At 44.5% G+C, this 25,415-nt stretch overlaps 2 protein-coding genes across 3 annotated transcripts in view; one reads left to right on the forward strand and one right to left on the reverse strand.

The window, feature by feature from the left end:
• Window positions 1-1,721, reverse strand: part of LOC144107211 (E3 ubiquitin-protein ligase makorin-1-like) — a 37,776-nt gene extending 36,055 nt beyond the window's left edge. Inside the window, exon 1 of one of the 2 annotated variants that reach the window (XM_077640218.1) lies at window positions 1,421-1,721. In XM_077640218.1, coding sequence (XP_077496344.1) covers window positions 1,421-1,455 — 35 coding nt within the window. In that variant the 5' untranslated portion in view covers window positions 1,456-1,721. The remainder of the gene's footprint in view (window positions 1-1,420) is intronic. The other variant, XM_077640219.1, reaches the window with a different exon arrangement.
• Window positions 1,722-7,480: 5,759 nt separating this feature from the next.
• Window positions 7,481-25,202, forward strand: LOC144108355 (uncharacterized). Its single transcript, XM_077641610.1, has 5 exons — window positions 7,481-7,575; window positions 8,453-8,584; window positions 14,628-14,753; window positions 16,629-17,162; window positions 24,353-25,202. The coding sequence occupies exons 4-5, from the start codon at window positions 16,768-16,770 to the stop codon at window positions 24,840-24,842; spliced, it is 885 nt and encodes a 294-aa protein (XP_077497736.1). The 5' UTR covers window positions 7,481-7,575; window positions 8,453-8,584; window positions 14,628-14,753; window positions 16,629-16,767; the 3' UTR covers window positions 24,843-25,202.
• The last annotated feature ends 213 nt before the right edge of the window (window positions 25,203-25,415 follow it).

Consider the following 25,415-nt stretch of genomic DNA (forward strand, 5'->3'; position numbering starts at 1 on the left):
AAATTATCCCAAATCAGCTCAAACGCAAGGGTTCACTTGAGGTGTAGGAAAAAAAAATAGCACTTGTTGCATCAGATTATGTGACGGCACCTCAAACAACATGGGCAAATTACTAGTTGCTTCACGAAATGTCTCCACTGCATGCCGTTTCATGCAAGTGGTAGGGGTGAAAAAAAAAGCATTTCACAGGCAAATCAGGTGTGGTTGCTAAGGGTAGTAAATTCCTGTGTAGCACTGGCCAAATGGCAGAAAAATCTCACGGCGCTAGATACTTGACGCTATTTTTTTTTAGTGTGTCAAAACATGGCCTCCTGTATTTAGAGGAGGCTATGGTCAAAATGAGCACAATTCTTTCTATTCTTAGTCACCGACACAGAAGCTGCACCAAAACCGACCGTTCAAGAAAGGTATACACGTTATCAGCGCTGATGCCGGACGGAAAATTGTCTCAAGGCAACTGCTCGACAGCTGAGGAACGGTTAAAAAAAAATCGCGCTCCGGAAAGCAGACGCGGCGGTGCGACTCGGTACGACAGATAAGAAACTACTATTAGGGGGAAAAAAAACGCTGTCCAAGTAAAAGTGAGAATCTCGCCAACACTTCCACCAATAGCTACGTTAAATACCGCAACAGATAACGGAAGACAGCAAATATCGGTTTGCATATTGGTGCGAACGCGTTTTGCTCAACTAACACCGCGCGGGTACTGTTCTCACCGCTACACACAAACACTGCGGTTTGGAACACATCCCGAGCGCGTTCTGTTCTGTTCTTCGCAGGTTTGTTAAACACTTAATTTAAATACGCGAAACAGCAGCGCGCGAAGCCAGGTAAGCGCCGAGCGCTTATATGAATGAGAGACGCAGGTGACTGAAACGCGGTCACGACAGCACAGGTTGTCGACGAAAGCAAATCTTTCAGAGCATCGACACATTCGTCGCCGAGAACAGACCATCCTTTGCGCGTAGCAGCGCCTTCGATATTTGAGACATCATAGCGACAGCGACTGCAAGCACAAAATACACACGTCGGCCTACACTTTTTCTTCCTTCCGCCTAGTGGCATTAGAACCGTGGCAGAGCCATTCAGCACGAAGTCCACGGATTCAGATTCGAACAGACGCGACCACGATTCAGCCCGATAAGCTAGCGGCCAGCTGCAGCAGACTACGACACAAAGGCCTCCCGAGAAGCGTTATCGAAGTGCTCAATTCGATTAAGCGGATTATGAAACGCTCTTTTCTTGCCGTAGGTTACGGCGTTCGATGCACAGTCCGCGAGCGCGACGGGCTCCCTTGGCAGTCCTCACTGTGGTCGAGCTCACGGCAGCACTCTGAGAAGCCTTTGCGGTAGCAGCGCTAAGAAGTCGTTTCGAAGCGGGGCAACAGTATTCGAAAGGTAGAAACAGAATGTTTACTTGCCTACATAAGACACCTTCCGAACCGCCCTCCGCCATCTTGCTTCCCTTAATGGACAATTTTGGTGGGGGCGCTGAGATCTGTGAGTCAGCCAACGACGTCCGTTGCAAGTTACGCAATCCAAGGTGCGCTCAGGAAAATCAAACGGTCTTCGTGGTCCCCCTGAAAATGTGCGCGAAGATCTTGCCGGTGCCGACGTGGACTAAATTCGGAGCACCTAAACGCCGCGATGGTATTGCCAGCTTGCAATGAATAAATGGAACGGTGGCGATATCCCGACACCTATTTATTGCGATCACGTGATAACCCCGGTGGTGAACGCGCTGTTTTCGCGATTACTTGATTGGTGCTCGTGCACCGACGTAAAGGATTCGTGGTGCTCGTGCTCCCGTGCGTGCATACACGCGTGCGATCGTCCGATTTTCATCTGCTTCTGTTTAGTTTCTACTTCTTGCAAAGTCCGACTACCGTGCATATCGCTGTCCAAGGGGCAAAAGGGCCTGTGAGCACCTGCTGGGTTAATTTCTTCTGCAGCGATCAAAGGTAGAATGGACCTCGAGCTGGCTGTGTCAGTGCATCGAAACTCAATTGTATGCCTTTTTTGCAGGATGGACACGGTTAGCTAACTCTCAATTCCTGGGAAACTGAGCTAGTTAGAAAGACTGCATGGCGAAGTCATCAGCCTTAATTACTACGAGCAGTGTTCGTCACGGTGAGTTATACTGAACAATGCTATTATTAAACGACTTACTTTTAGCAAACAGCCCACAATCCGTGCTAGGCAGAACACGGCACGTGCCGCTACAAACGAAAAAAAAAAAAAGCTTCGTGAGCGAGACGCGACAGCGTGTTGCAGCGCTGCCTCAATCACTGGCTCACTTGCGGTGAAACTGCACAAAGAGCTTGCGTGTTATGGTAACTTTTGTATCGTAGCAAGTTTGACAACGGTACTTACTTAGTTGAGCCGTGCATAATCCGAAAACGTAATCGTATACGTAGAGATCGGCGAACCAAAACCTGCAGACGACGTTTTTTCGCTGAAAAGCGGCAGTGGCGCCATCTGTTTTTGCAATGGAAAATGTCACCTGGCCACCAAGGCGAACATTACTAGAAGCGCGGGTCGTTTGACTGTGCCGTTCCGGCCATTTCGTCTCCTTCAACTGAAGCGCTTACAGCATTTTCGGCTAATTGAGCGGGACAAAAATATTAGAACGACTGATTTCACCTTTCAAAAAATATTGTTTGCAATGCTCGCCTCGGTGGCCTGGTCGTGACGTTTTCCACTGCAAAAACAGATGGCGCCACTGCTGCTTTTCAGCGAACAAACGTCGTCTACGGGCATTGGTTCGCCGATCTCTACGTAGATGATTACGTTTTCGCATCATGCACGGCTCAACTAAGTAAGTACTGTTGTCAAACTTGCTACGATACAAAAGTTACCATAATACGCAAGCTCTGTCTGCAGTTTCACCGCAAATGAGCCAGCGGTTGAGGCGGGGAAATTATTGAGTCTTCACGATAAAAACGCACAATACTGTGAAACTGCAGACAGAGCTTGCGTATTATGGTAACTTTTGTATCGTAGCAAGTTTGACAACGGTACTTATTGAGTTGAGCCGTGCATGATGCGAAAACGTAATCGTCTACGTAGAGATCGGCGAACCAAAGCCCGCAGACGACGCTTTTTCGCTGAATGGCGGTAGTGGCGCCATCTGTTTTCGGCAGTATAAAGCGTCACGACAAGGCCGCCGAGACGAGTGTTGCAAACAATATTCTTTGAAAGGTAAAGCCTCGTTAAATCAGTTGTTCTGGTATTTTTTTTTCGCTCAATTAGCCGAAAATGTTGTAAGCGCTTCAGTTGAAGCAGACGAAACGGCATATTTGAAGGACCCGCGCTTCTTGCAACGCTAGCCTCGGCGGCCTTGTGACGCTTTCGACTGACGAAAACAGATGACGCCACTACCGCCATTCAGCGAAAAAACGTCGTCTGCGGGTTTTGGTTCGCCGATCTCTACACAGACGATTACGTTTTCGCATCATGCACGACTCAACTAAGCAAGTACCGTTGTCAAACTTGCTATGATACAAAAGTTACCATAACACGCAAGCTCTGTATGCAGTTTCATCGCAAATGAGCCAGCGGTTGAGGCGGGGCAACTTTTGAGTCTTCACGATAAAAACGCACAATACTGTATATATGCGCACAGCCTCTGCGCTCCGCGTGTAGCAGACGATGCGCTGGGCCGAAAGCAAGACTCGACTGCAGCGCCGTTTGTTCGCGTGACCACCACTGGGGCCACGTTTTTAGTGGAGCCAACGCTTTTAGATAAGGAGAGTTGAAAAACTTGCCTATAACTTGCCCCGAGAATCAGTCCCACTTCCGTTGCCGCTTTCATCTCAAAGAGACGCGAGCGCCATCTCTAGGGTTTTGACAGTGCCACGTTAGATTTTATGCTTTATCCAACGTCATCTGAAAACGTTGCTCAGCGTTTTTAGATAACGTGGCTGGGAGCAGAGCGAACCCAAAACGGGTGCCGCCTAGGCGGTGGCGCGTCGTCTGCTTCTTCCAGCCTGAGGAGCGTCAGCAGACGGTGACATCGCGTGCGTACAGAAACGTATTGATAATTAATACAAACGTAAGTTGCGCCATCGTCTCTTTTTTGTATTAATGAAACAACAAGGCTTAGTAGCATTTATAACCATAACCTTAGCCGTGCACGTTCAAGACGTGTTGGCAAACAGCTTATCACATGCGTATAAGATACGCATTCAAGAAGTAAAGCTACCGTGCTCCCAGTATCGATCACTTATAGAAAATGCATCAACCACCATGACGATTATATTTTCATCTCGTCGCATTAAAACAAAGTGGCTGAAGATAAATTAAAGTGCGTATGCCGAAAAAAAAAGAAAGAAAAAGCATTTAGTGTATTTGTAAGCTTCTGCCAGGTTTTATTTACAGACACTCAACTTTTAGTGATCTAATCAATAGAGGAACGTTTACAGTCTACTTTGCACAACGGCATATTTCACACGCGAGGAACCCAAACTACGAGGAGGAAGCGGCACGTCGTGTTTCTCTGATTTTACCCGTGTGGGACCGCGGAAAGGCCTTTAAGTTTCGGCCGAGATCTACAGACAAAAGCTCAACCCCGAGCATCCTGGCCTCTCCTACCGCAGGCGCAGAGCGCACCCGAACTTTGCAATACGCAGACGAGCGCGGCTTGAAGCAGCCGTGCCCGGCGCAGACGATGCAAGGCGCGCGCCGCAGCAAACTGTCCACGTGACCAAGCGCAGCCAATGGCCGTAGCGGCGGCGAAGAGAAAACCAAGAAGCTAACTTGGTACTGTCAAAACCCTAGAGATGGCGCTGGCGTCTCTTTGAGATTATTGTTCCTGTATATTCGAGATGAAAGCGGCAACGGAAGGGTGGCCGCATCCCGGGGGCAAGTTTTCCAACTGTCCTTATCTAAAAACGTTGAGTGAGCTGCGAAACTGGCTTGTTATAGTAACGTTGTCATCATACAGTTTCTTACTATTAACTAGAGGGAAAGCTGGCGCCCTGCCTATGGGAGTTTGCATGGAGCTTCCTCGAGACCACCTGCCCACCATGGGCGCTCTAAGCATCATGGGGCGGAGAGCTACTGACTGCAGAACTACATCTTTTTTGCCAAAAAATAATGACAAAACAAACGTTGTCCGATAATCAAGAATGTCCGAACATTCAATATCCTGTCTATAAATTGCAACAAACGAGCAGAAAAGCATGTAAATGCAAAGTTTGCCCAAAATAAGCGATGGCTTGCTCTCCTATTAGCCAAGCATTGCATACCACAAAAGCCAATATTTCGTGCTTAACAATCGCACTTTTAAAAAGAAATATTTTTTTTGAAAAAAAAATTGTCGCTTCAACAATTTTAAAGGTTTTTCCACAGCTTTTTGAAAAACAAAAACCTTTTATTGGCGTTGTGTGCTGTTGTGTTCTCGCTACTATGGCTTTTTCACACTACTTTTACGCCGAAGTCGTCTGCGCGCGGAGCGCGCCGGGATACGGAATGGGACATCTCTGTAACGCCACTCTGTGTTCCCGAAGAAAACCTACTCTCCTGCACCAAGTAGCTCATCGCCCCATGATGCTTTGCGCGCCCATGGAGGTACAGGTGCAGTGCCGCCAGCTTTCCCTATGGTTGTCATCGAGTTTCATACTGTACACGTACCATTTGCTTGCTCAATGGGGCCAGTTGATACCAGTTGGTTTTCAATGGGGACCAACTAATCCCCATTGAAACCAGTTGATCCCAGTTGTATTCCCCATTGAAGATTTTCACAAGGGGTACTAGAGGGAAAGCTGAAGGCTTTTCACTTTCTCCACCATGTGCGTCCGAGGCATGCTAGCAAACCGAATTGACATCTAGTGGCTTGTTGACTGTGCTACGGATTGAATTTTTAGTTGTTCAGTTTTGTTTTCATTATCGTAGGTTTTGCTGATGTTTTCTGGGCTTTGTGGTTGTGTACTGCAGCTACGCAGCAGTTCATTTGAGATTCGAAGACGCGTGACTCGAAGAGAACTGAGCACAGTGTGTGGTGCCTGCTAGGCTGAAATTCCGTTTGCCCCCTCACTGCGAGCCACTAATGCAGCAAGCTGAATTTTGCTCACCGGTAACCTGTGGTACCTGCATGTGCATTGAAATGTGAAAAGAGGGTACAAGTTTTTGTGTGTGTGTGTGAACTGAGAACGCAACAGTCCGCTGCTGTGACCACTCCGCACATTTCTCGTAGGTGTCTCGGAGACACTTCAAAAGCGCAAAATTAAGTAATTTGACAATTAAGCGCAACTTATATGTTAACCGTACTCGCCGAGGATTGCGTTTGGTCCATTTCGAAGACTGGCGGTGGCGCGCGCGCATTGCATGCAGGAACGACTTCCACTTCATGAATTAATTCACACAAATACCCACATGTTGCACTTGTCAGCATATGAACACGACCGCCACTTGTGGTAGGAGAGGTTTCGCTTCCTAATTCATGTTTTTCTTGGCAAAACTTGTAAACGCACCGCCAGGACATGCTAAGAGCCGGCACTTAGTGCGCGCAAACTAGTTTCTTGTAGAAAAGCGGGGGATCGGTTTTTCTCGCGGCACGAACATATATGTACGGGCATCGCAATGGTACGGACTAAGTAATAAAGCCGGTCGTGGTACGGACATAGGGCGCATCCCGCAATAGCAGACTACACCAATGAAACGTTTCTATTTTTCAAAATGCTGAAAAAGAACCCAGACAGCATCACTCGTCCCGAGGACGTCCTCAAAAGATACAAACGTCCCCATGAGCTCTGGCAGTGTCCTCAGGACGTCCCAAAGACGCTGGGGGTTTGGTGGCCCTAGAAATGTCAACTCGAGGACCTAATAAGAACGCAGTTTTTAGAAACAAATTCTATGTGTTGTTTGTTTTCTCATGATGTTAAAAAGCGGAACACTGCACAAATTCCAGGTCAGAAAGAAAAGAAAAGCTACGCGTTGGTAGATTTCCAGAACGTAACGCTTGCTCGTATCTCCGGCGCGGCGGGTACCCGTTTGAGAAAGTGGGTCTTATCACTTTTCTGCTTGAAGCTAAAGAACAACCACAACACGTCGGGCGGCGCGCCGTGCCCTGCCAGCCCGCGACGCGCGCAACACCACCGCACCATATCTTCTTCTTGTGGCTACGTGGGGGGAATGTGCTCGATTTCTGCCACCCATATCGCGGGGGCACAGCTTGGAGCGGGGATGGAGAAAGGGGATGTGGGGAGGGGGGAGTATCACCTCGGCAGTTGGCGCATTGTCCACTCTCAAGAGTTTCTTACTATTTCCGCTCTTCCTTTCATTACTCCTCTCCCTCTTCTTAAGAGGTAAATAGGGAGCACTTCCTTAGAAATATTTTTGTTCTGGACTCTGAGGTGCGTATGCTTTCTGCAGCGTAGCGCACGGGTGTTGACTTTTTGCATTTTCTGTAAGTTTAAAGGTATTTTCTTTTTTCACAAGAGATCTTCGGCGTGGCCGTTTTCATGATTGGCACCACTGTACTTGTACGTACGCTTTCTAGTCAAGTCAGATCAAGCCAAGCCACACCAGAGGTTGTGGACGAAGGAACGAAAGTAGAGCTTCCATGGAAGGAAAGGTGAGATTTTTTTTACGTTCAGCGACAGATTAATGTTTGTTGTCACGAAAAACAAAGTTAAAAGGCTAATATAAACATCATATGAAATAAGCAAGAACGATGAGCAATGCCGCTCGTCACTTGTTTCTGTAGAATCTTTGTTTTTCTTTACCACTAGATACGTTCGCGCCATTTTCAACTCATCTGAATTAGTGATCCGGGCAAAAGATTTTACGATTTTAGTGCCGTTCACCGTTGAACATGGTGAGGACGAACGAGCGGCAGTTCCGCCGGGAAAGAAAACGGGTTAATTGTTGACGCATGCCTCCAGCTGGTAAACTGTGCTCGAAGTGAATTGGCCGTGGAACCGTCTACTTCGCATGAATGGAACCCGTCGCAAATAGCGTTGTTCGTCACCACCTCGGACCCTACATCGCGTGAGTGGGCACCGGGGTCGACAAACAGGCGCTTCTTAAGCGGTTTTGGAGCAGAAAGTGGGGAACTGACTTACGGATGGGCATCGGACAGTGACGATGCGACAGGTATTCCTGGCGCGCACAGTGAGGTGGGCTTGCACTCTGTGGTGCAAAACATCCTTCAGCATGCTGGGCTTGAACTTTATTAGGCACCGTCATCAAGAGCAGCGGTTGGATATGCGAATTGGACAAATTTTCCACCCTGTGCATGTAGCTCTTTGGGGAAAAAAATCCAGATCATTGGCGTGTGTCTGTCAGGTTTCTAATTTGTTCATTTGTCCGGCAGCATCTTGATGAGGGTGGCAGTTAGTTTTTTTGCATAGTAATTTATCTTTATATGCTCTGCATGCACCTTTGAGCATGCGTAAATTCTATTTTGAGTATTGCAAATGCATGCTGTCATGAGTGCTTTTCTTTTTCAGAGGCTGTGAAGCAAAGCTTTCTAGAAACGAAAAAAAAATGACATCGAAAGTATCGATAAGGTTTGGTTGTGGCATTCAGCAGAGAAGATACGGAAGCTACATTTGACAGCTGTGCAGCATATGCAGTTGATGGTAGGTTGTACTTCAATTATTGTAGAAGCAGAAGCGTTATGTGTGTTAACTGTTGCAGTGCACAAGTGTGCTGGAAAGGATTGTGCAGGCATCAAAGATATTTCTTTGTAGCCTTTAGAGATACACTATTCGTTCTAATATGATATTGCTGCCATCGCCTGTTTGTCTGCGTTCACCACAATTGCTATTAGTCATCTAATCCAGTCACCTTCTATTAGTCACTTTTTAATCAATTATCTTGAGTGTAAAAAATGATTGTGCTGCTAATTTTTCATTAATACCAAAAAATAAAGATCCCCCATGCTGCCCTTGCTCTTGGTGATTGTTGGCTTCCTTCATATGTGCCCTACTTCAGGGCACAAGTGGGAGGGACTCTTTCCATGTACAGGCTTATTTCCTTCATACAAGGTATTTCTGCTGGACATCATCAGCACAAAGGCCTCTCCCATGTCTCTCCAATTAACCCTGCCCTGTGACAGCTGCGGCCACCTTATCCCAGCAAACTTAAACTCATCCACCCACCTAATTTTCTGCAATTCCCTGCCACAATTGCCTTCTCTTCTTATCCAGTGCATTACCCTCAACCACCATCACTTGCCTTTGATTTACATGCCCTGCCCAAGCCCATTTTGTCTGATTTCTACTGGGATGTCATTAACCGTGTTTGCTTCCCGACCCATTCACCCTCTTCCTGTGCGTCCCTTAACATTACACTCATCATTTTCGTTTTCACAGCTAGCTGTGTTGTCCTTAACTTAAGCTGAACCCTTTTTCATTAGCACCACATTAACTTAAGCTGAACCCTTTTTCATTAGCACCACATTTCTGCCCCATAGGTGAGCACTGGTAAGATACAGCTTGAGGGATATTGGTAAACTGCTATTCATGATCTGAGAGAACCGGCCAAATGCGCTCCACCTCGTTTTTATTCTTCTAGCTATAGTTTGCATTTGAGCTTCCACTGTGCAGTACAATGGAAGCTCAAATGCAATGTGATGCATTTCAAATGAAAGCATTGACTACTGGAGAGAATTTCCAGCACTTTGACCTAACCTATTGTTCCACATGCAGCGCTATTCAGAGCACGATATAGTTCTTGTTAGCAAAAATAACTGCTTGCATGAAAGCACCCAAATTGTCCCAATAAAGCATAAGGTTCCAGTGTGTACTTATGTTGGTTTGAAGGTGCACTGTTTTTACCGGAATTTATTTTTTGAGGCCCAGTCCAATAGTTTGACTTCTCTGAATACTCTCAAGAAAAGGAGTCTCCGACTGCACTGAACGAGTGTAAAGAGTGTGGCAATAAATTATTTCAGCTCTGTACTCTTGTTTGCTCTTCTTCCTTCCTGTTTTTATGCTCATGCTGAACTGGTGTACATTACACCAGACTGTTTCTCAGAGCTGCTGTACTTGAGGACAACTTTCTGGCACTGACGTGGAAACGTGAGCTAAATTTTTAACTGCTTGTGCCCCTTGGGTGCAGTTTCCACTGAAGCGTTGCACAGTCTTGTCCTCGAGTATAACAGCTGTTAAAGGGGCTCTGAAACGCCTTTCGAGGAGAGCACATTAACTTACTTAATCACTGCACTGTGTTGCCATGAAAACCAGAGCCAAATAATACTCTTCTACACGCAGCAGGCGACCCACAATCGCGCGTCAAAGTTGGCGAGCTCTTCCCGGCGACTTTTTCATGCTCGCCCCCTCCTCCGTCCCCCGCATCTGCGTAGAGAAGGTGAGAGGTGGCCATTGGTTAGATTCTTTCAGACGTCAGGCAGCTACTGTGGCCGCGGCCAATAAGCCGCTCAGCTCCGGCGGGTCGGGAAGCTCCGCTCCCAGAGGGTGGGTCGCCAAAGGAGCGCCATCCTTCCAGCGTGCAAAAAGTGACGAGAGGAGAGGGAAAGGCGTTAAGACGCTGAAATTCAAATTTTAATTACAGATAACTCAGCTTCTACAAAGTGCATTTAAAAAATCCTTGCTTGACACTATTTGTGAAGCGGCGTGCTTCAATATCCCAGGCATGCCGCAACTTTATTAGAGCCCCCTTCAGAGCCCCTTTAAGCGACATCGAGGACTTCCAGCAGCACGTGCAGTTTGGTACACCTCATAGGGCTTACAGATATGAACTACACCCACCACTGAGCATCGAATGAAGCAATTAAGATCAGCAATATAGTGCCCTAAAAATGTACTAAAAAAGTCGCTTTTGCACTTGTCAGGATGTCCTGAGGTCATACAAATGTCCTGAAAATGCACTATAAAAGGCCTGGGGTGCCCTTTTGAGGATGTTCTCAAAACATACTGAGGCCGGACAAAATGACTTGTTCAGACCTTTTTGGGGATCATTGAAGGACATCCTGAGAACAACCAAACATCGCAGTGGTGGCATCCTGGGGACATTTCCAGGATGCCTCAGCATTGTCTGGGAAGCTTCTAAACTGTAGTACTTTAAAAATTAACAATTATTTAGAAGAATATTCGCTGTAAAAAGCGTGCCTGTTAAATGCAAAAATATCATTTTCCACGGTTGGCGATGTTTGGCGGCATAGCCCGGCAAAGTCCTCTCTCGCCATGGGCAAATTTGGTGCTTTTCTGCTCATTTATTGCGATGTACAGTTGTCATGTATTAATGCGGGACATAATGATTGCAAAAAAACGCTTCCTTGCAACATATAGTTTGCGAAAATTTGTATCCCTGCAGTCGTAGTCAGGTTTTAGGGCCAAGCCGAATGCGCCTTGCTGTTGTTACATCCCCACAATGGCGATTGGCCATAACCAGGAGGTGACTACTTGTATTGCAAATTGCGTGCGGCAAACAGGATGACCTAAGAAGATTGGGCAACTCAGTTTCCGGGGCAGAGGTGGTTCAGTGTGGTTAGGGGGGTTAGGAGGAAAAAAAAACATGTAGGAATAGCAAAAGGAAATACTCAAATAAGGGTTAAAGGGTAATACGAAAGCATGATGGCGGGCGTTTTGTTTCTAGAATAAAATTTTGAACGGCAGAGCAAACATTCTCATTTGTATGTCCAAGCATAGAAGCGCCATTAGAACAACCGCAGAAGACAGACGCAAACTGAATTTCACTAATAGAACTTCTAACAGTCTCGCATGGCAGTGCTAACATTCCTGGGCCCCATCCTCCCCCATTACGTAATCTACTACTATAGTTCCTAGAATATTCTAGGCACTATACTACTACGGCGGAGAGATAGAACACCGGTCTTTAGCGAAACCAAAATTTTCCGTGTTTTCAATGGGTTATTAAAAAAATTCTTTTTCCCTCAGCGGCTTGGTTTTTATTATTATTATTAATTGGTTTTGGGGGAAAGGAAATGGTGCAGTATCTGTCTCATATATTGTTGGACACCTGAACCGCGCCGTAAGGGAAGGGATAAAGGAGGGAGTGAAAGAAGGAAGAAGAGGTGCAATAGTGGAGGGCTCCAGGATAATTTCGACAACCTGGGGATTCCCACGATTCGGCAACACTGGTACGACCATCGCAGGCTTTTGCGCCTGTTTCAAACAGCCCAAGGAACACGTCGTTGACCCTGAGTGATAAGCAATAAAAACAGACGTTATGCTCACAGCCAGAACTGAGATAAAATACAATTTAAGCACTTCGCTTCAATGTTGAATAGAGGTGAGCCAGAGGAAAAACTAGAAAATAAAACGCATGGTTACTTCGCCTCTCCTGTTTTGCTGTGGCAGTAGCAGACGACAGCGCTCGACCTGAAGCAAGACTCGACTGCAGCGCTGTCAGTTTTCATGACCTCCACATGGACCACTTTCCGCCGCTGGCCGCAGTTTTGGCGGGCTTTACGGGCTTGTGGTGCACGGGGTTGAAGACGGGTTCAATTACTGCCCTCTTTAAGACAGATAATAGACGACAGACGTTTGTGCAGAAAGGCGCATCTAATCCTGGCGGGTTGTTTCGGCTCGGTGTTTTTCTCAGTGGGCATTATAAGTTGCTCGTCTCGACGCTGGCAGGCGGAGGCGGCCCCGCCATCTTTGCGGCCTACACGGTGCATGCCTGAAACGGCGCGCGCTCTCTTCGGAATTCCTGCACCAAGCCTGGTTTATATGATGTGAAGTTTCCTCATCGTGGTGCTAACTTTCGGGGCACCTGTGTTGGCACGTAACCCTTCCGCGCGCTACTCTGCCGCTTTTCAACAGCGGATCCCTCGTCGCTGTCCGGCTTCTCCGCTGCACGGTGGCCGTTGTTGTGCCACCGCTATGAGTGAGTACCCTCATCTCATCGTCGCCCGGTACTCGCCCTGCAGCGTTCTTCGCGCGAACCATTGCGTGTATGCAGTCCTATCCTCGTCGCTGCCTATAAATATACACCGGTTGTTCCTTTGTCCGCCGTGCAGTTTCCTCGCTGCATGGTGGATATCGCGGATATCGCACGTTCTTCCTTTCGCGCCACTGCTGCGCGGTGGTGTCTAACGGACTCTTTGCCGCTGTTCGACCTCCCGGCGTGCAGCGACCATCGAGCGCGCATACCTCTTCGCACTACCGGTGTGTAGTGGTTCCTTGATGATCCTCCCTTGCTCGCGCGGCGTTTCCACCGTGTTGCGTCTGCGCTTTTGAGTCGAACGCCGGCAATGCTATGCATTCTGGGTAGTTCGCCGTTAGGGCTCATTCACACTTGAGTCGAGAGGTAGCGCGACTGTTTTGGTCGAAAAGCTACAGTCGCAAACGGTCGCCGCGCAGCCAGGTTTCAGTGAACTGGCCGAGCGCCGCATCATCTTAGACAGTCAGCCAAGCAAACACGGGGTTGCTGATGCGCCACCCTAACGTGTGTGGAAGATGTCAACAGTTCGTGAACGTGTGCGTCAACGCTCTGCCGGAACAATCGGGCGCGCTGTGAGAAAAAGGCGAAGCAGTGCGGCGCGGATGGCTGCACTATGGATTTGGACATGTGGCCAGCCGTCGACGTCGTCAGCATACATTAATTTATTGCTTGGAGAACTAGTTTTTCACTCGGCAGCAACCACGAGAAGCTTTGGAAGCCCATAGCATGCTCACAAATGGATGCTTACGCAAGCCATGCGTGAAAACTGTCACAGCCGACACAGTGATCCTCAAAACACAGGCAATTGGGATACTAATACTGAGGTGCAAATTCCTTTGTTTTTTGATGTCATGATTTATGCCCCGGTGAACCACTCGCAAAGTCAACATGCAACACGTGGATGTGGGTCCTTGTGAAAAGTGACAGCGACGTCTCTCAGCACACTGCATTTGCAAGGCCGGCAACGGGGAAGTCTGCTCGCATTTTGCTGCCCTGCAGTTTTATGTATAGAGTATGATATGTGTGCACATCAAAAAAAGTTGTTCATTGACAGCCCTAACACCTGTCTGCCAGCCACCAATGCAATTGTGCTTTGCAACGATGATTTAAAGGTGCAGTGATGGCACCCAGCCGGGTTACAGTCGCCAATAAGTTTCGACGGTTGACTGGGGAAATGTACGCGCATAATCAAGGGTGGTCAGTGTCTGCAACAATTCTGAACTTCTGTGCATTCAAGGTGCAAGTGGCGAAAAAAACTATATAGATGCGTCGCCAGGTACTTGCATTGTGAAGCCGAGAATGCTGGGGCTGCAGTAAATAAATAGACTATCACACCACGTCACAGATCGTTTACACACCTGACACGAGGTGGCATGAACAGAAATAGTACTTGTCCAGAACGGCGTCGATCTCGCATGTAATAATTCGTGCCAGCTATTCGCATAGGCGTCGCACCGAGAACTCGTCTGCCCTCTCGTATCCTGAAGAGCCAGCAGTCGTACTGTCCTCTCTCTAGTTTTTGCCCTTTGCTTTGGTGCTTGGTTGTTACAGGTCCCAACACAGCAATATACCATCACGCCAACACCGTTCGCACGCACTACGCAACCGTGTAAACTTGGCTGTGTTGCATATGCGGTGACTGTGTCGATTGCTGCCTAGGACGGCAAGATGGCAGACTACCTAGAATTCATAGCTTCACGAGCGTTCATGCAAGCTCCATATACCATTTATTGTGCTTCCATCCGACTTCAGGGAACTGGCCACCTCCTACGTACGCTTCATCGCCCACGTCTCCTCTGCAACTGCTGCAGCTGCAGCGTCTCATCTGGGCTTAGGGTGTTTCTGTGCTCTGCTGCTACCCGGGCAAAGATGATAGTGGTGAGTGGTGGATCGTGCTTCCTGGATTGGCTGCAGCAACTCTATAATATCTTCGAGGGCTGGTGTCGCTGCAGCAGGTGAGGTGGCCAGCCAACTGCCGCACACACCACCGGATGTGTCCCTCGAGATCCCTCTTCTCTTGTGGGTGTACTCCTCTTATTTTGTTTCGCATGGATGGGTATGGTTTGATTCCCTTCTTTTATCAAGTTAGTGTACAGAGTCTGCTTTTGCTTTTGATAAGATAATTGATTCACCGTGCTTGTGTACTACCCTTGCCTTTGAAGGTGAGGAGACTGCATAAGCACGGTGAATCAATATCTGGACAGGTGAAGAATTCGGGCACATATTATTTACTCTAGGCTGGAGCTGTACTAAAAGCACCATTACTTTTTTTTTCTCAGGGTCGAAGCCGCTATGTACACGCCAAGCAGATTGTGCATTCAACATCTGAGACAAAACAATATCGACGCATTTCCTCGTGTACGCTTCGCTTAACTGGCCTGTTTCTGAGTTGCAGCTTATTGATCAATAAATTTGCGGCTTATAGAAACTATTGTGGGATGAGAGAGCAATCGATATGCCATGCAGTCTGTGCAAGGAGGCACGAAAGTTCATGATCTGCTTGTGCCTCATTATTTATTTTAAATTTTAATTTTAAATCGGTTTAGGTCGCTGTAGAATGGATGATGCTGTCAGGGCCATTTTTATTTTTTTCGTGGTCTGCCCTCCATCTAACAAATGTTTCGAGACATAACAAGCGCAGTCATACATGTGTGTGTCACCGCGACTAAGTAAAAGTAGCACATCTCAGAAGATTTTGAATGGATTCTTAGCTCCTTCTGTCGTAATGCTGTTTTTTTTTTCTGATGTGCCATTTGTCTGCATCACATCTAGTGGTATGCCTATTCCAGGTACGCTCTTTTTTCTCCGCTACCTACCATTTAGTTCAGTCTGCTCAGATGCTGCTTGTGCCATTTGTTTTATATAAGATCCTTTATTTATCGTAATAAGCAGCATTGTTTTGATATTTTGCTCTTCATTTACCCGTAATAGCAGCTGTTGACGCCAGCATCAAGCTTGCAGTGTGCAGCACGGTTGTTGTGCTGTGGCTCGTCTTTTGCTGAACAAAACGCACAATTTCGCGGGAACAAAATGGGGGCCACAAATCGTGTTGCAAACATCTTCTAACTACCTGCATTCGTATAGAAAATGTCTTCCTGTTGCTCATTTCTCGACGTTCTTTTATAACGTTTAAAAGAGGTATCCTATGGACCAGTTATAGAAGTTTCTTGACTACGCTAGAAGACTGATTCAGAAACGTGTTTGCAAAATTGTGTGCAAAATAGTCTACTAAACAATTTCAAACCAGGCATGCAAAATGAACGCAAAAAAATGTTTAGGATTGATGCCTGTGTATTAAGGTAGCTCTGATGCCGCTTCGGTTAGCATGCATTCTCTTTCATTCATTTGTCATGGATGAGTGCTTTAAATGGATGAGTGCCTTAAGTGCCAAAAATGTGCTGCTTTGTTTACATAAAGACATAATAGTGAGTATAATTAAGGTTCTGAAACTGGTATTGTGTCACTATCTGGAGAAATGTAGTTTTGTCAGAAACTGCATAATTCGCATCTGGGAGAATGGAAGTTTTTTCTGTGCAATCTGGACTTACTTTTTAAAAACATCTGAAAATTTCATTTTCCCTCTCAAGATATAAGTTGCACCTGAAGGGTTATTTCAAGGCTGAGTTCTCATAAACTGCTTCTGTTCTAAGAGATTCTTCACCACTTGATAGTTCTAAAGTGATGGATTGGCTCTAGCATATGCACCAAATCATACCCTTCACATTTTGGAATGTGCTTTCTTTTATTGTGCAGGCCCACGGGCAGGTTTTAGAAGCTGCAGCTTATTGCCTCCACAGGAAGTGCAAGTACAAGCGCAGCAGTTCTGGTGCCATGGGTGTGCTTGTGTTGCAGCTGGTCTCACCTACTTCAAGGCCACCTGAGGAAATGCACCATGGAACATTCCTTCCAATGTAGCTATTGCAACAAATGCTTCACAAGAGACTCAAACTTGACTGTACATCTCCTCATCCACACAGGCAAGAAGCCTTACCAGTGCAGTCATTGCAGCCAGAGCTTTACACAACTGTTCTTCTTGATGGCACGCCTCCCCACTCAAACGGACGATCGGCCATACCATTGCTACCTGTGCCCGGTCAAAAAAAAAAACCATTGGAACCAATTGTGCATTCCAACTGGTTCCAATTGGACCTTCCAATTGATTCCAACTGGTCTTTCTAATTGGAATCAATTGGTTCCAGATGTGTGTTTAGCCACCCTACCAATTGGACCAACCAGTTGGACCCATTTGACTAGGCAATTACTGCACCCACATAATATTCACAAAATATAACTCACAATTAAGTTTCGCAACTCACGTAGAGTGAGAAATCTTTCTGCAGTTTAACATATTAGTTTTGTGCTAAACGAAAACTGATTGGTGAGGACTGCAGGGAGACACTGTGTCTGGTGCGAATCAACATTTTTTCTGTGAAATTGCAATTAGCATACTTTTATGGAATTCAAGGCCTTCAGGCATGCATACGTCACACATGAGAAACGCTACAAATTCAGACTGTAGTAGCATATATTAGCTCAATATATAGATTCTGAGAACACACTTCTGCTCCAACTTATGTACCCCATTTATGAGGCTCTCATGCTGGGGACAGTGGCGCTTGCCCACTGAGCGCAGTTATTTAATTTAATTTTGACCGCAGTGGTGATGGAGATGATGACTTTAGTAGGTTACGCTGCTGATAGCTCTTATTATAAGAACCAAATATCCAAACAATCATATGGATACAGTGGGTGCAGCTGGGCAGAACAATTGGATGCAATGGGTAAGACCAATTGGGCTCACCAATTGGAATCCCACTTGGTCTAACGGGTTAGTCCATTTGGAGTATTCATTTGGAACAGCATTCCAATTGGAACCAGTTGGAAAGCCAACTGGAAAATGAACACGTCCAATTGGAACCATTTGGAAGTCTAATTGGTTCCGATGCTTTTTTCTGACTGGGTTTTCCACCAGACATGTCGAGCTTTGAACAAATTTCAGGATAAGCGAATGGGAACAGTATCGAGTTTGACTACTAGTTGAACTGTGAACAATGTCATGGAGGATGTTTAGTGTTCATGACTGAGTGTTTTTATTTTGTAGAAAGGTTTAATTTTGATTTATAATATTTCTTTCTTGCATGCTGTTGGACTTCTTTCTTAAAAATGGCAGTAATATTTATGGAACCTACCTGTTGTAAATATTCTGGTGTACAGTGCATAGTGCGTGCTTCGAATGTATTTCAGGCGTGCACTCCTTGCTTTTTTTTAAGCTCAAAATATTTTTCTTTTCTTTTGCATCCAGCAGTTAATTTAGAAAATGTGAGTTTAGCTAATTTTGTTCTGCATTGAGTGTGGTGTGTTGGGAAAGCTAACTCATGTCTCAAGATCACAATTCTTGTTTTGAGCATTACAAATTTAGAAAATGCAGGGTTAGTCATCCAAACCATCTTTTAATTTTTTATCCTGCTTGACGCATGTTTTTATCATCCTGGCTGTTTGTTCTTTGATGTTTAAAATGGCGTTTAGAGTGCAGATTTATTTTTTCCTAATGTGGCCATAAGAGGAACTAATGCACTTCCATTTCATAGTGTACTAGTTTGTGAGCGGCATTCATTCTGCAGCTTTGTCATGTGAGTTTCAGGCGGACTCTAGCCATTTTTGTTCTTTGCTCTCTGAAAATGCACACATTAATTTCATGTTGGTATTTGAAATCACAAAGTGTTTGAGGTGAATTTTGTTTGGTTATTTTTAGAGGTGAAGTCAGTGCTATAGAAGCCTCCTTGTCGGTACAGTTGGCGTTCATTCTTATGTGCATTATGTGACATTTCGGTGAAGAGTTACTGCCTAGTATACTCTTACTATATGTAACCTGTGTTAAATGACCCATTTTCAGGATTCGCCTGCACAACTATAATATGTAGACATTTTTGTGCTGTGCTTTATCGAGTGATGAGTGATGTTTCTTGCAGCAATTAGGATGTTGCGCAAAGCTTGATCGCACGAATGGTTTAACACGAAGACATTTTTCTGGGTAAAAGCCAAAAGTTTGTGTAGAAAGCATTGGCCACAAAAGGTTTGATTTGACATTTCACTTGGGTGATGGGCACAAGGCGAAGATGAAGCATTCTTTGAAAACCTATGCAATCAATGATGTTGGCTCTGGAAGGTTGATGATTCTCCCCTCATGCTTGAAATTTTTTGCAGTTCTACGTGGTACACACAAGTAGGAAGTGAAAAGCTTGGTTATTTTGACCATGTCAAGTTCTTAGTTTCAGTTGTGTTTGGAACTGCAAGCAGTTGAATTCTTTTGCATTCTGGTGGTTGATAGTGTTGTGATATCCTTGATGTTTTGTTGAAAATGCAGTAAGGTGCAAGTTTTAGCTTTTTTCTACTACTTCTCTGCTTACTGGTTTCATCATTTTTTCTATATATGCTTCATGTTAAGAGTACTTCTCCTCAACAACCGTGGGTGTGACAAAGAAAACATTCTTTTACTTCAGTGGCAGTGGAAAACAAGCCTCGTCTTTTTCTTTTTGTGTAATATTTCATTTCATACCCCAAAATATTTTAGGGTTTACTAACCCCTCTTGTTATGATCCTGCATTGTACAATTGTACGGAACAGCTGAGACTTCCTGCATTCACTTCTTTTTTTGTGTGTGAAAAAACTGATGAAACAAAGCACAAGAAAGAAAGATGCAAAGTTATGCTGAAAGATGATGTACTTTTCTTTGTTTTTCAGGTTGCAGCACTGTCTTCTGACATTTGCAAGTCTCAACTGACCTTATCTGGGGATTTCTCATTTGCAGACTGCAACTGGAATATCGGGAAAGAATAATCACAAATGGAAACATGCTGTTTCATAATGCTTCTGCACATTTTGCCAGCAACTCATAATTGTTCTTGTGGCATCAGCTTTTATTTCTTGGATGCACCTACCGGATTAGATGTTTCATATAAAGCAATGCTGTGAACTTATGAAGAAAAAGATAACAACTTTAGGTCCGTGTAGTGCCTTTTTTGTGCATTACTTCGCGTCAAACTAGGAACATCGTTTTCCTTTTAAACAAAGCTTTCAGGAAGTACCTTGCTCGCCTCAGAACTGCCACTTGCTTCAACCAATAATGATGGCCACTGAAAAACATGATCTATGCAATCACATTTTTCCCAGTTTTTGCAGTATGGTGTGTGGTTTGCTGCTCCGTGTAGCTTTGCACAGTTAGTGCATCAACAGTACAGTTGTGTTTAGTTCAAGCCTCGATCTGTCCTGCATTTTGTTAATGAACATGTAGTTTTTAGGTATCTTGTTTCAAATCATGACAACAAAATGATTGTGGAATATAACAACTCATTGTGAGGAATAATCCAGTCCCTTTAAACCTTATTTGTCTGGTGGTTATTGAACTGAATTTATATATTCTGCCATCATTACCATGTGTTCTAGATGAAGAGGTAAAATATCTGAAAATCCAACACCCTGCAAATGAGACATGAAGCACTTTTTATTTTACATGTTCTATATAACTCATCTTTAGCTGTGACCATGCATCTTGCCTTTCCCTTTTGTGCTTTTCATATGCTTTGTGTGGCTTCTTCCCACACAAAGCGGTTAGAAGTTGACAGTTGTATTGTTTTTCTCGTTTAATATTTATTTTTTGTATTTGAAGAACCGTGTTTCAGTTTAAGTAGGCTTCCTGATACTGTCATATTTTATATTGGGAACCAAAAAAGATTAAACATGCAAAGATTCTTGCTGCTGGACTTCCAGCTAAGTATCCTAATCAAAACCTGGCTCCACAATAACAAATACTCCCACCACTATGGATTTTCAGAGTAAAACTGGCAGCCAGTTTTCCTTCATCACATTTGTAAAAAACAAAAGCATACTTGCAATGTGCATTACTTAGACTGCAAAATATTTCACACCATTTTTCTTTCGTTTGAATTAGATAATGACACAATTAGGAACTAAGTTCACACCACTGTGTGCATCTATTTGATTTAAACAGCTGTGTCTTCAGGCTTGGTAATTATTAGATCTGAATTTGCCACAGTGGCTTGGTTATTTATTTATTTTCAATACTCTCAAGGGCCGGAGGCATTACAGAGAAGAGGGGCATGCAAAATCATAACTAGTTTTCTTGAAATGTTCGGCAGCGGTGAAGGCAGGGAGGTGGTTCCAGTCATTCGCAGTTCGAGGTATATATGAATTCAAGCAAAGGGTGGTTCTGAAGTGCGGGATTCTTACCTTAAATCTATGATCTGTGAGTGAGGATATGTAAGATGGAGGAAGCAGTCACTTACTTTTGAGAATAGGGTTGGTATAATAAATCCGCTGGAAAAGACATAAGCGAAAATATTTACGGCGCAAAGAGAACTGGCAGACCAAGGATTGACTTCATTGCAGATACGCTTGCTGTCGTGAGTAATTTGAAACAAAGTGGGCGGTGCGGTTCTGAACGGACTCTCAGTTGTTAATTAGAGAGTTGATTAGGATCCCAAATAGAGCATGCGTATTTTAGTTTCGGTCTTAACGTCCTGTACAAATGAAGCTTAACAGAACTGTCTGCAGCTGTGAAATGGCGGCGTAAGAAACTGAGTGCGGTTAGCCTGGTTAGATACAGAGTTCACATGCATTTCTAGGAGAGATCGTGAGTTATGTGAACACAGGTATTTGTATGATGAAACGTGATAACGATGTGTTAAGAAGATAGTGGTGTTATCATTAGTTCGGCTAGAAATATGCATGTGTTTGCACTTAGTTATGTTAAGTTTTATAAGCCAGTGACTGCACCTTGAAGAAATTGTATCCAGGTCGGTCTGCAAACATGCCTCATCACAGGGATTATTAATTATACGATACAGCACACAATCATCTGCAAAAAGTTTAATGTGGGAAGAAACATTGTTAGGAAGGTCATTAATATAAATTAGAAACAAGACGACCTAATACAGAACCTTGAGGTACTCCAGAAATTACAGAAATAGGAGAGTCGTAACCGTTAACTAAGACATATTGGCTTCGGTTTGAAAGAAAACATTTGACCCAGCCTATATCTGATCGTCAATATTTAGAGCATTAAGTTTAATTAGTAGTAAGTCATGCGAAACTCAAATGCCTTGGCAAAATCTAAAAAAAATACAGTCCACGACAAGGTCAGCATCCAGAGCTCGAAATAAATCATTAGTGAAAGAGACGCGTTCCGCACGAAAAAAATCTTTGAAAACCGTGTTGACAAGAATTGAAAAAGTTGTTAGATTCAAGGAATGAATCAAGGTGAGAGTAAATAATGTGCTCAAGAAGTTTGCAGGGTATGCTGGTGAATGAAAAGGGCCTATATCTAAGTGCTGAAACACTGTTACCCGATTTATATAAAGGGACCACCTTCCAGTCATTTGGCATGGTGCAATGACTGCATAAAGACCTCGCTTAGAATCAGAGATGAACATGCAGTAGCTGTGCTTTTCAGGAATTTTGTTATGTCGTCGACACGAGGAAGCTGAAATTTTCTGCTATTCAATTAAATATCATACAGCAACAGAATCAGTGATTATGGGATCCATGAGTATATACGTAGTCAGATGTACAAAAATCAGGGTAACAGTTCAGAAATGTAGATGAGAAACACGAGGCAAAATATCCATTCAACAATTTTCAGCAGTCACTCTCAGGTATTGGCGCATTGCTATCATTGGAAAGATCTGATGTATTCGGCTTATTCCCACTGACCACACTCCAAAATTTCTTAGGAATGTCTTCCAGAAGAGATGGGAGGGTGTCCTGATAGAATTTGTTTTTTGTTTCACCTGCAACATTTTTGTATTCAGCATTAGCGGTAGAAAAAGCGTGCCAGCGTTCGGCTGTTTGTGTTGCCTTAGCCCGCTGAAGTAGCCTTTTCTTGTTCAGCAGGTGTCGCAAGCATGCGCTAAACCACAGAGCATGGGAGCTAGATGTAATGCGTTTCCAAGGAATGAATTTATCAGTTACAAATTTGACAATTTCTTTGTACAAGGCCCAATTTTCTTCAGCACGAGTCTGAAACTTTAAATGTAGTCAGCAATGAAATTCATTAGTTCATGGTTTATGGAGTCACAGTCAGCATTTTTGTAGTCAAAATAACTTGCCATTTCGGTATAGTGGGAACAGAAATTCGCAGTTCGAAATAAATGAGGCAGTGATCACTTAAACCAGGCATGTATTTTAAACAGGAGACAAGCTGAGGTGCGGTAGTAATGATCAGATCAAGGATGTCAGCAGAATGTGCTGTAGATCGCGTAGGCTGAAGAACGCTGCTTAAAATTTAAATCCATGCAAAAGTTGAAGAGAGAGCACTCGGAAGAACCATCAGATGTAGGAGATTCATGCCAGCTAATTGCTGGAAAATTAAAATCGCCAGGAAGAAAGATTCTGCTTGAAGGGAAGCGGACAATTAACTCATTTAATACATCATGTAGATCAGAAATTAATGAAATCGACGAAGGGGTGTGCGATAACACACGCAGATAATAAAACCACGATACCCGAGAGTGACACAATTTCTAATGATGAAGCGCTATCTAAAATGCAAGATCTCAAACTTCACGTACGGCGATCAGTACCTCGCTGCCAGTATGCAAAATACGGTCACTACGAAAAATTTCACAGCACTTTCACATTCAAAGATTTCATGATCTGCAATATCACTTGAGGGCCATGTTTCGGTTAAAATAACAATGTAGGCTGAACACGCGTCAATAACTAAAGACAAATTGTCACGTTTGTTGCGGACACTGTGCACATTGCAAAAAACAGGAAACGCGTTGCGGCTGGGCATGTAGGTAGCTGTTGCAGTGAACTACTAGCAGTGCATGATACACTCGCGGTTTTATTCATGGAATCCTAAACAGATTGGTGCCTGTTGAATGTGGTGTCTGAATGGGATTCTGCTGCTGAATTCAAGGTTGCAGGATCAAATGCTTGCTACTGCTTCCACATTTTGATGAATGCAAAAACACCCGAGTGCTGTGCGGTTTCACTGCACGTTAAAGAACCTTGGGAGGTCAAGAGTAATTCTAAGTCTTCAACTGCAGTATCTCTCACAGCTCATATACAGCTCTTAAACGTAAAAACTCACATACTGCATCATACAATTTGTTGAATTTATTTGAGTGGAAGTGCTGCAGATATAAGATTTTGAGTGCTCACACTGTAAGCTTGCACATCAGGCTGCTTCGTATCATTCTCTCAGCTAATATAAAAGCATGCTCGTTATGATAAATCACAGTGGGTTGCAGTATTTGTTGCTTTAGATTGTTACAAGTTCAGTGGTGTTATTTTATCATAGGCTCTTAGTCACCTGCCATGCTGATACATAGATGCTAACTGCAGATTAGAAAAGCATTTATTTGAAGACCACTTATTCCTGAACTATGACTTATTTTATGCCAGCATTGTAGGAATACCTAAGTAAAAAGATGGTCACTGTCTTTCAATTGATCTTACTGGCGGGTCAGCTGTTTTCTGTACATTGAGGCATTCCCATCACATTTTAACAAACATGCTTTTCTCATTTGTGCAGGTTCAGTCACAGCTCGTAGCACATGCCACGCATTGCCTGCACAGAAGATGCAAGAAGAAATCGAGCAGTTCCTGTGCCCCGCGCGTGGCTATGCCAAAGCATCGCACACCAGCATAGGGAGACTCTATACGACACACAGTGGAGAGCGTTACTTTCAGTGCAGTGTTTGCATGAAGAATTTCAGAGACAGAAGTAACCTTGTAAGACATTTTCGCATTCACACTGGTGAGAAGCCATACCAGTGCATTCACTGCAGCAAGAGCTTCACGCAGAGCAACAGCCTAACCAGCCACCTTCGCACCCACACTGTTGAGAAGCCGTGTAAGTGCCACGTGTGTCCCAAGGCCTTCGCAAGTTTGTCGGAACTGAGAAGTCATGTGCGGGTCCACAAGGGTCCAGAAATGTTGTAGTGACATTTGCTGAAGCAGATTTGTGTGCAAGATGGACCTCAAGTACCATGAGCAAAGTGTATTACCCTAAAGACATTCACTGTTGAGTAAAATCAGGTGGCCTCCTAGCTGTGTGTAATGGAAGCAGCCATTTTACTTGGAACCTGGACATTAGTGTGGCTTCGAGGACTTCATCGAAGGGATCCAGCGAGATATCTTGACAAGTGCCATGTTGATGAAGTGTATTACATGATGTGATAATTTTGAAAAGTTTGTGATAAAATTTTTAACTGAATGGCTGAGCATTATATGTTTATAGGTTTTCAACTAGTGAAGCACACTGACCATGCACAGTAATGTGTGCTATTAATAAAGTTTCATTTTGGCATGAAATATTCTTCAGTGGTATGGTGTTTAGCTCATGCATACTTAAGACTACAAAAGTGCCTAGGAAACCTGCTTTGAAGAACTGATAGGCAGCTCGTGCTGCATGATTTGAATGCTTGTACATTGTAAAAGATGGTACCTTTTTCTATTCAGTAGTTGGAAGATTTTTATTTGTCCACTGTTGCATACGATTCATACAAGAAATGT

Source organism: Amblyomma americanum, chromosome 10 (genome assembly GCF_052857255.1).
Source record: "Amblyomma americanum isolate KBUSLIRL-KWMA chromosome 10, ASM5285725v1, whole genome shotgun sequence".
NCBI classification, from domain to species: Eukaryota; Metazoa; Arthropoda; class Arachnida; order Ixodida; family Ixodidae; genus Amblyomma; species Amblyomma americanum.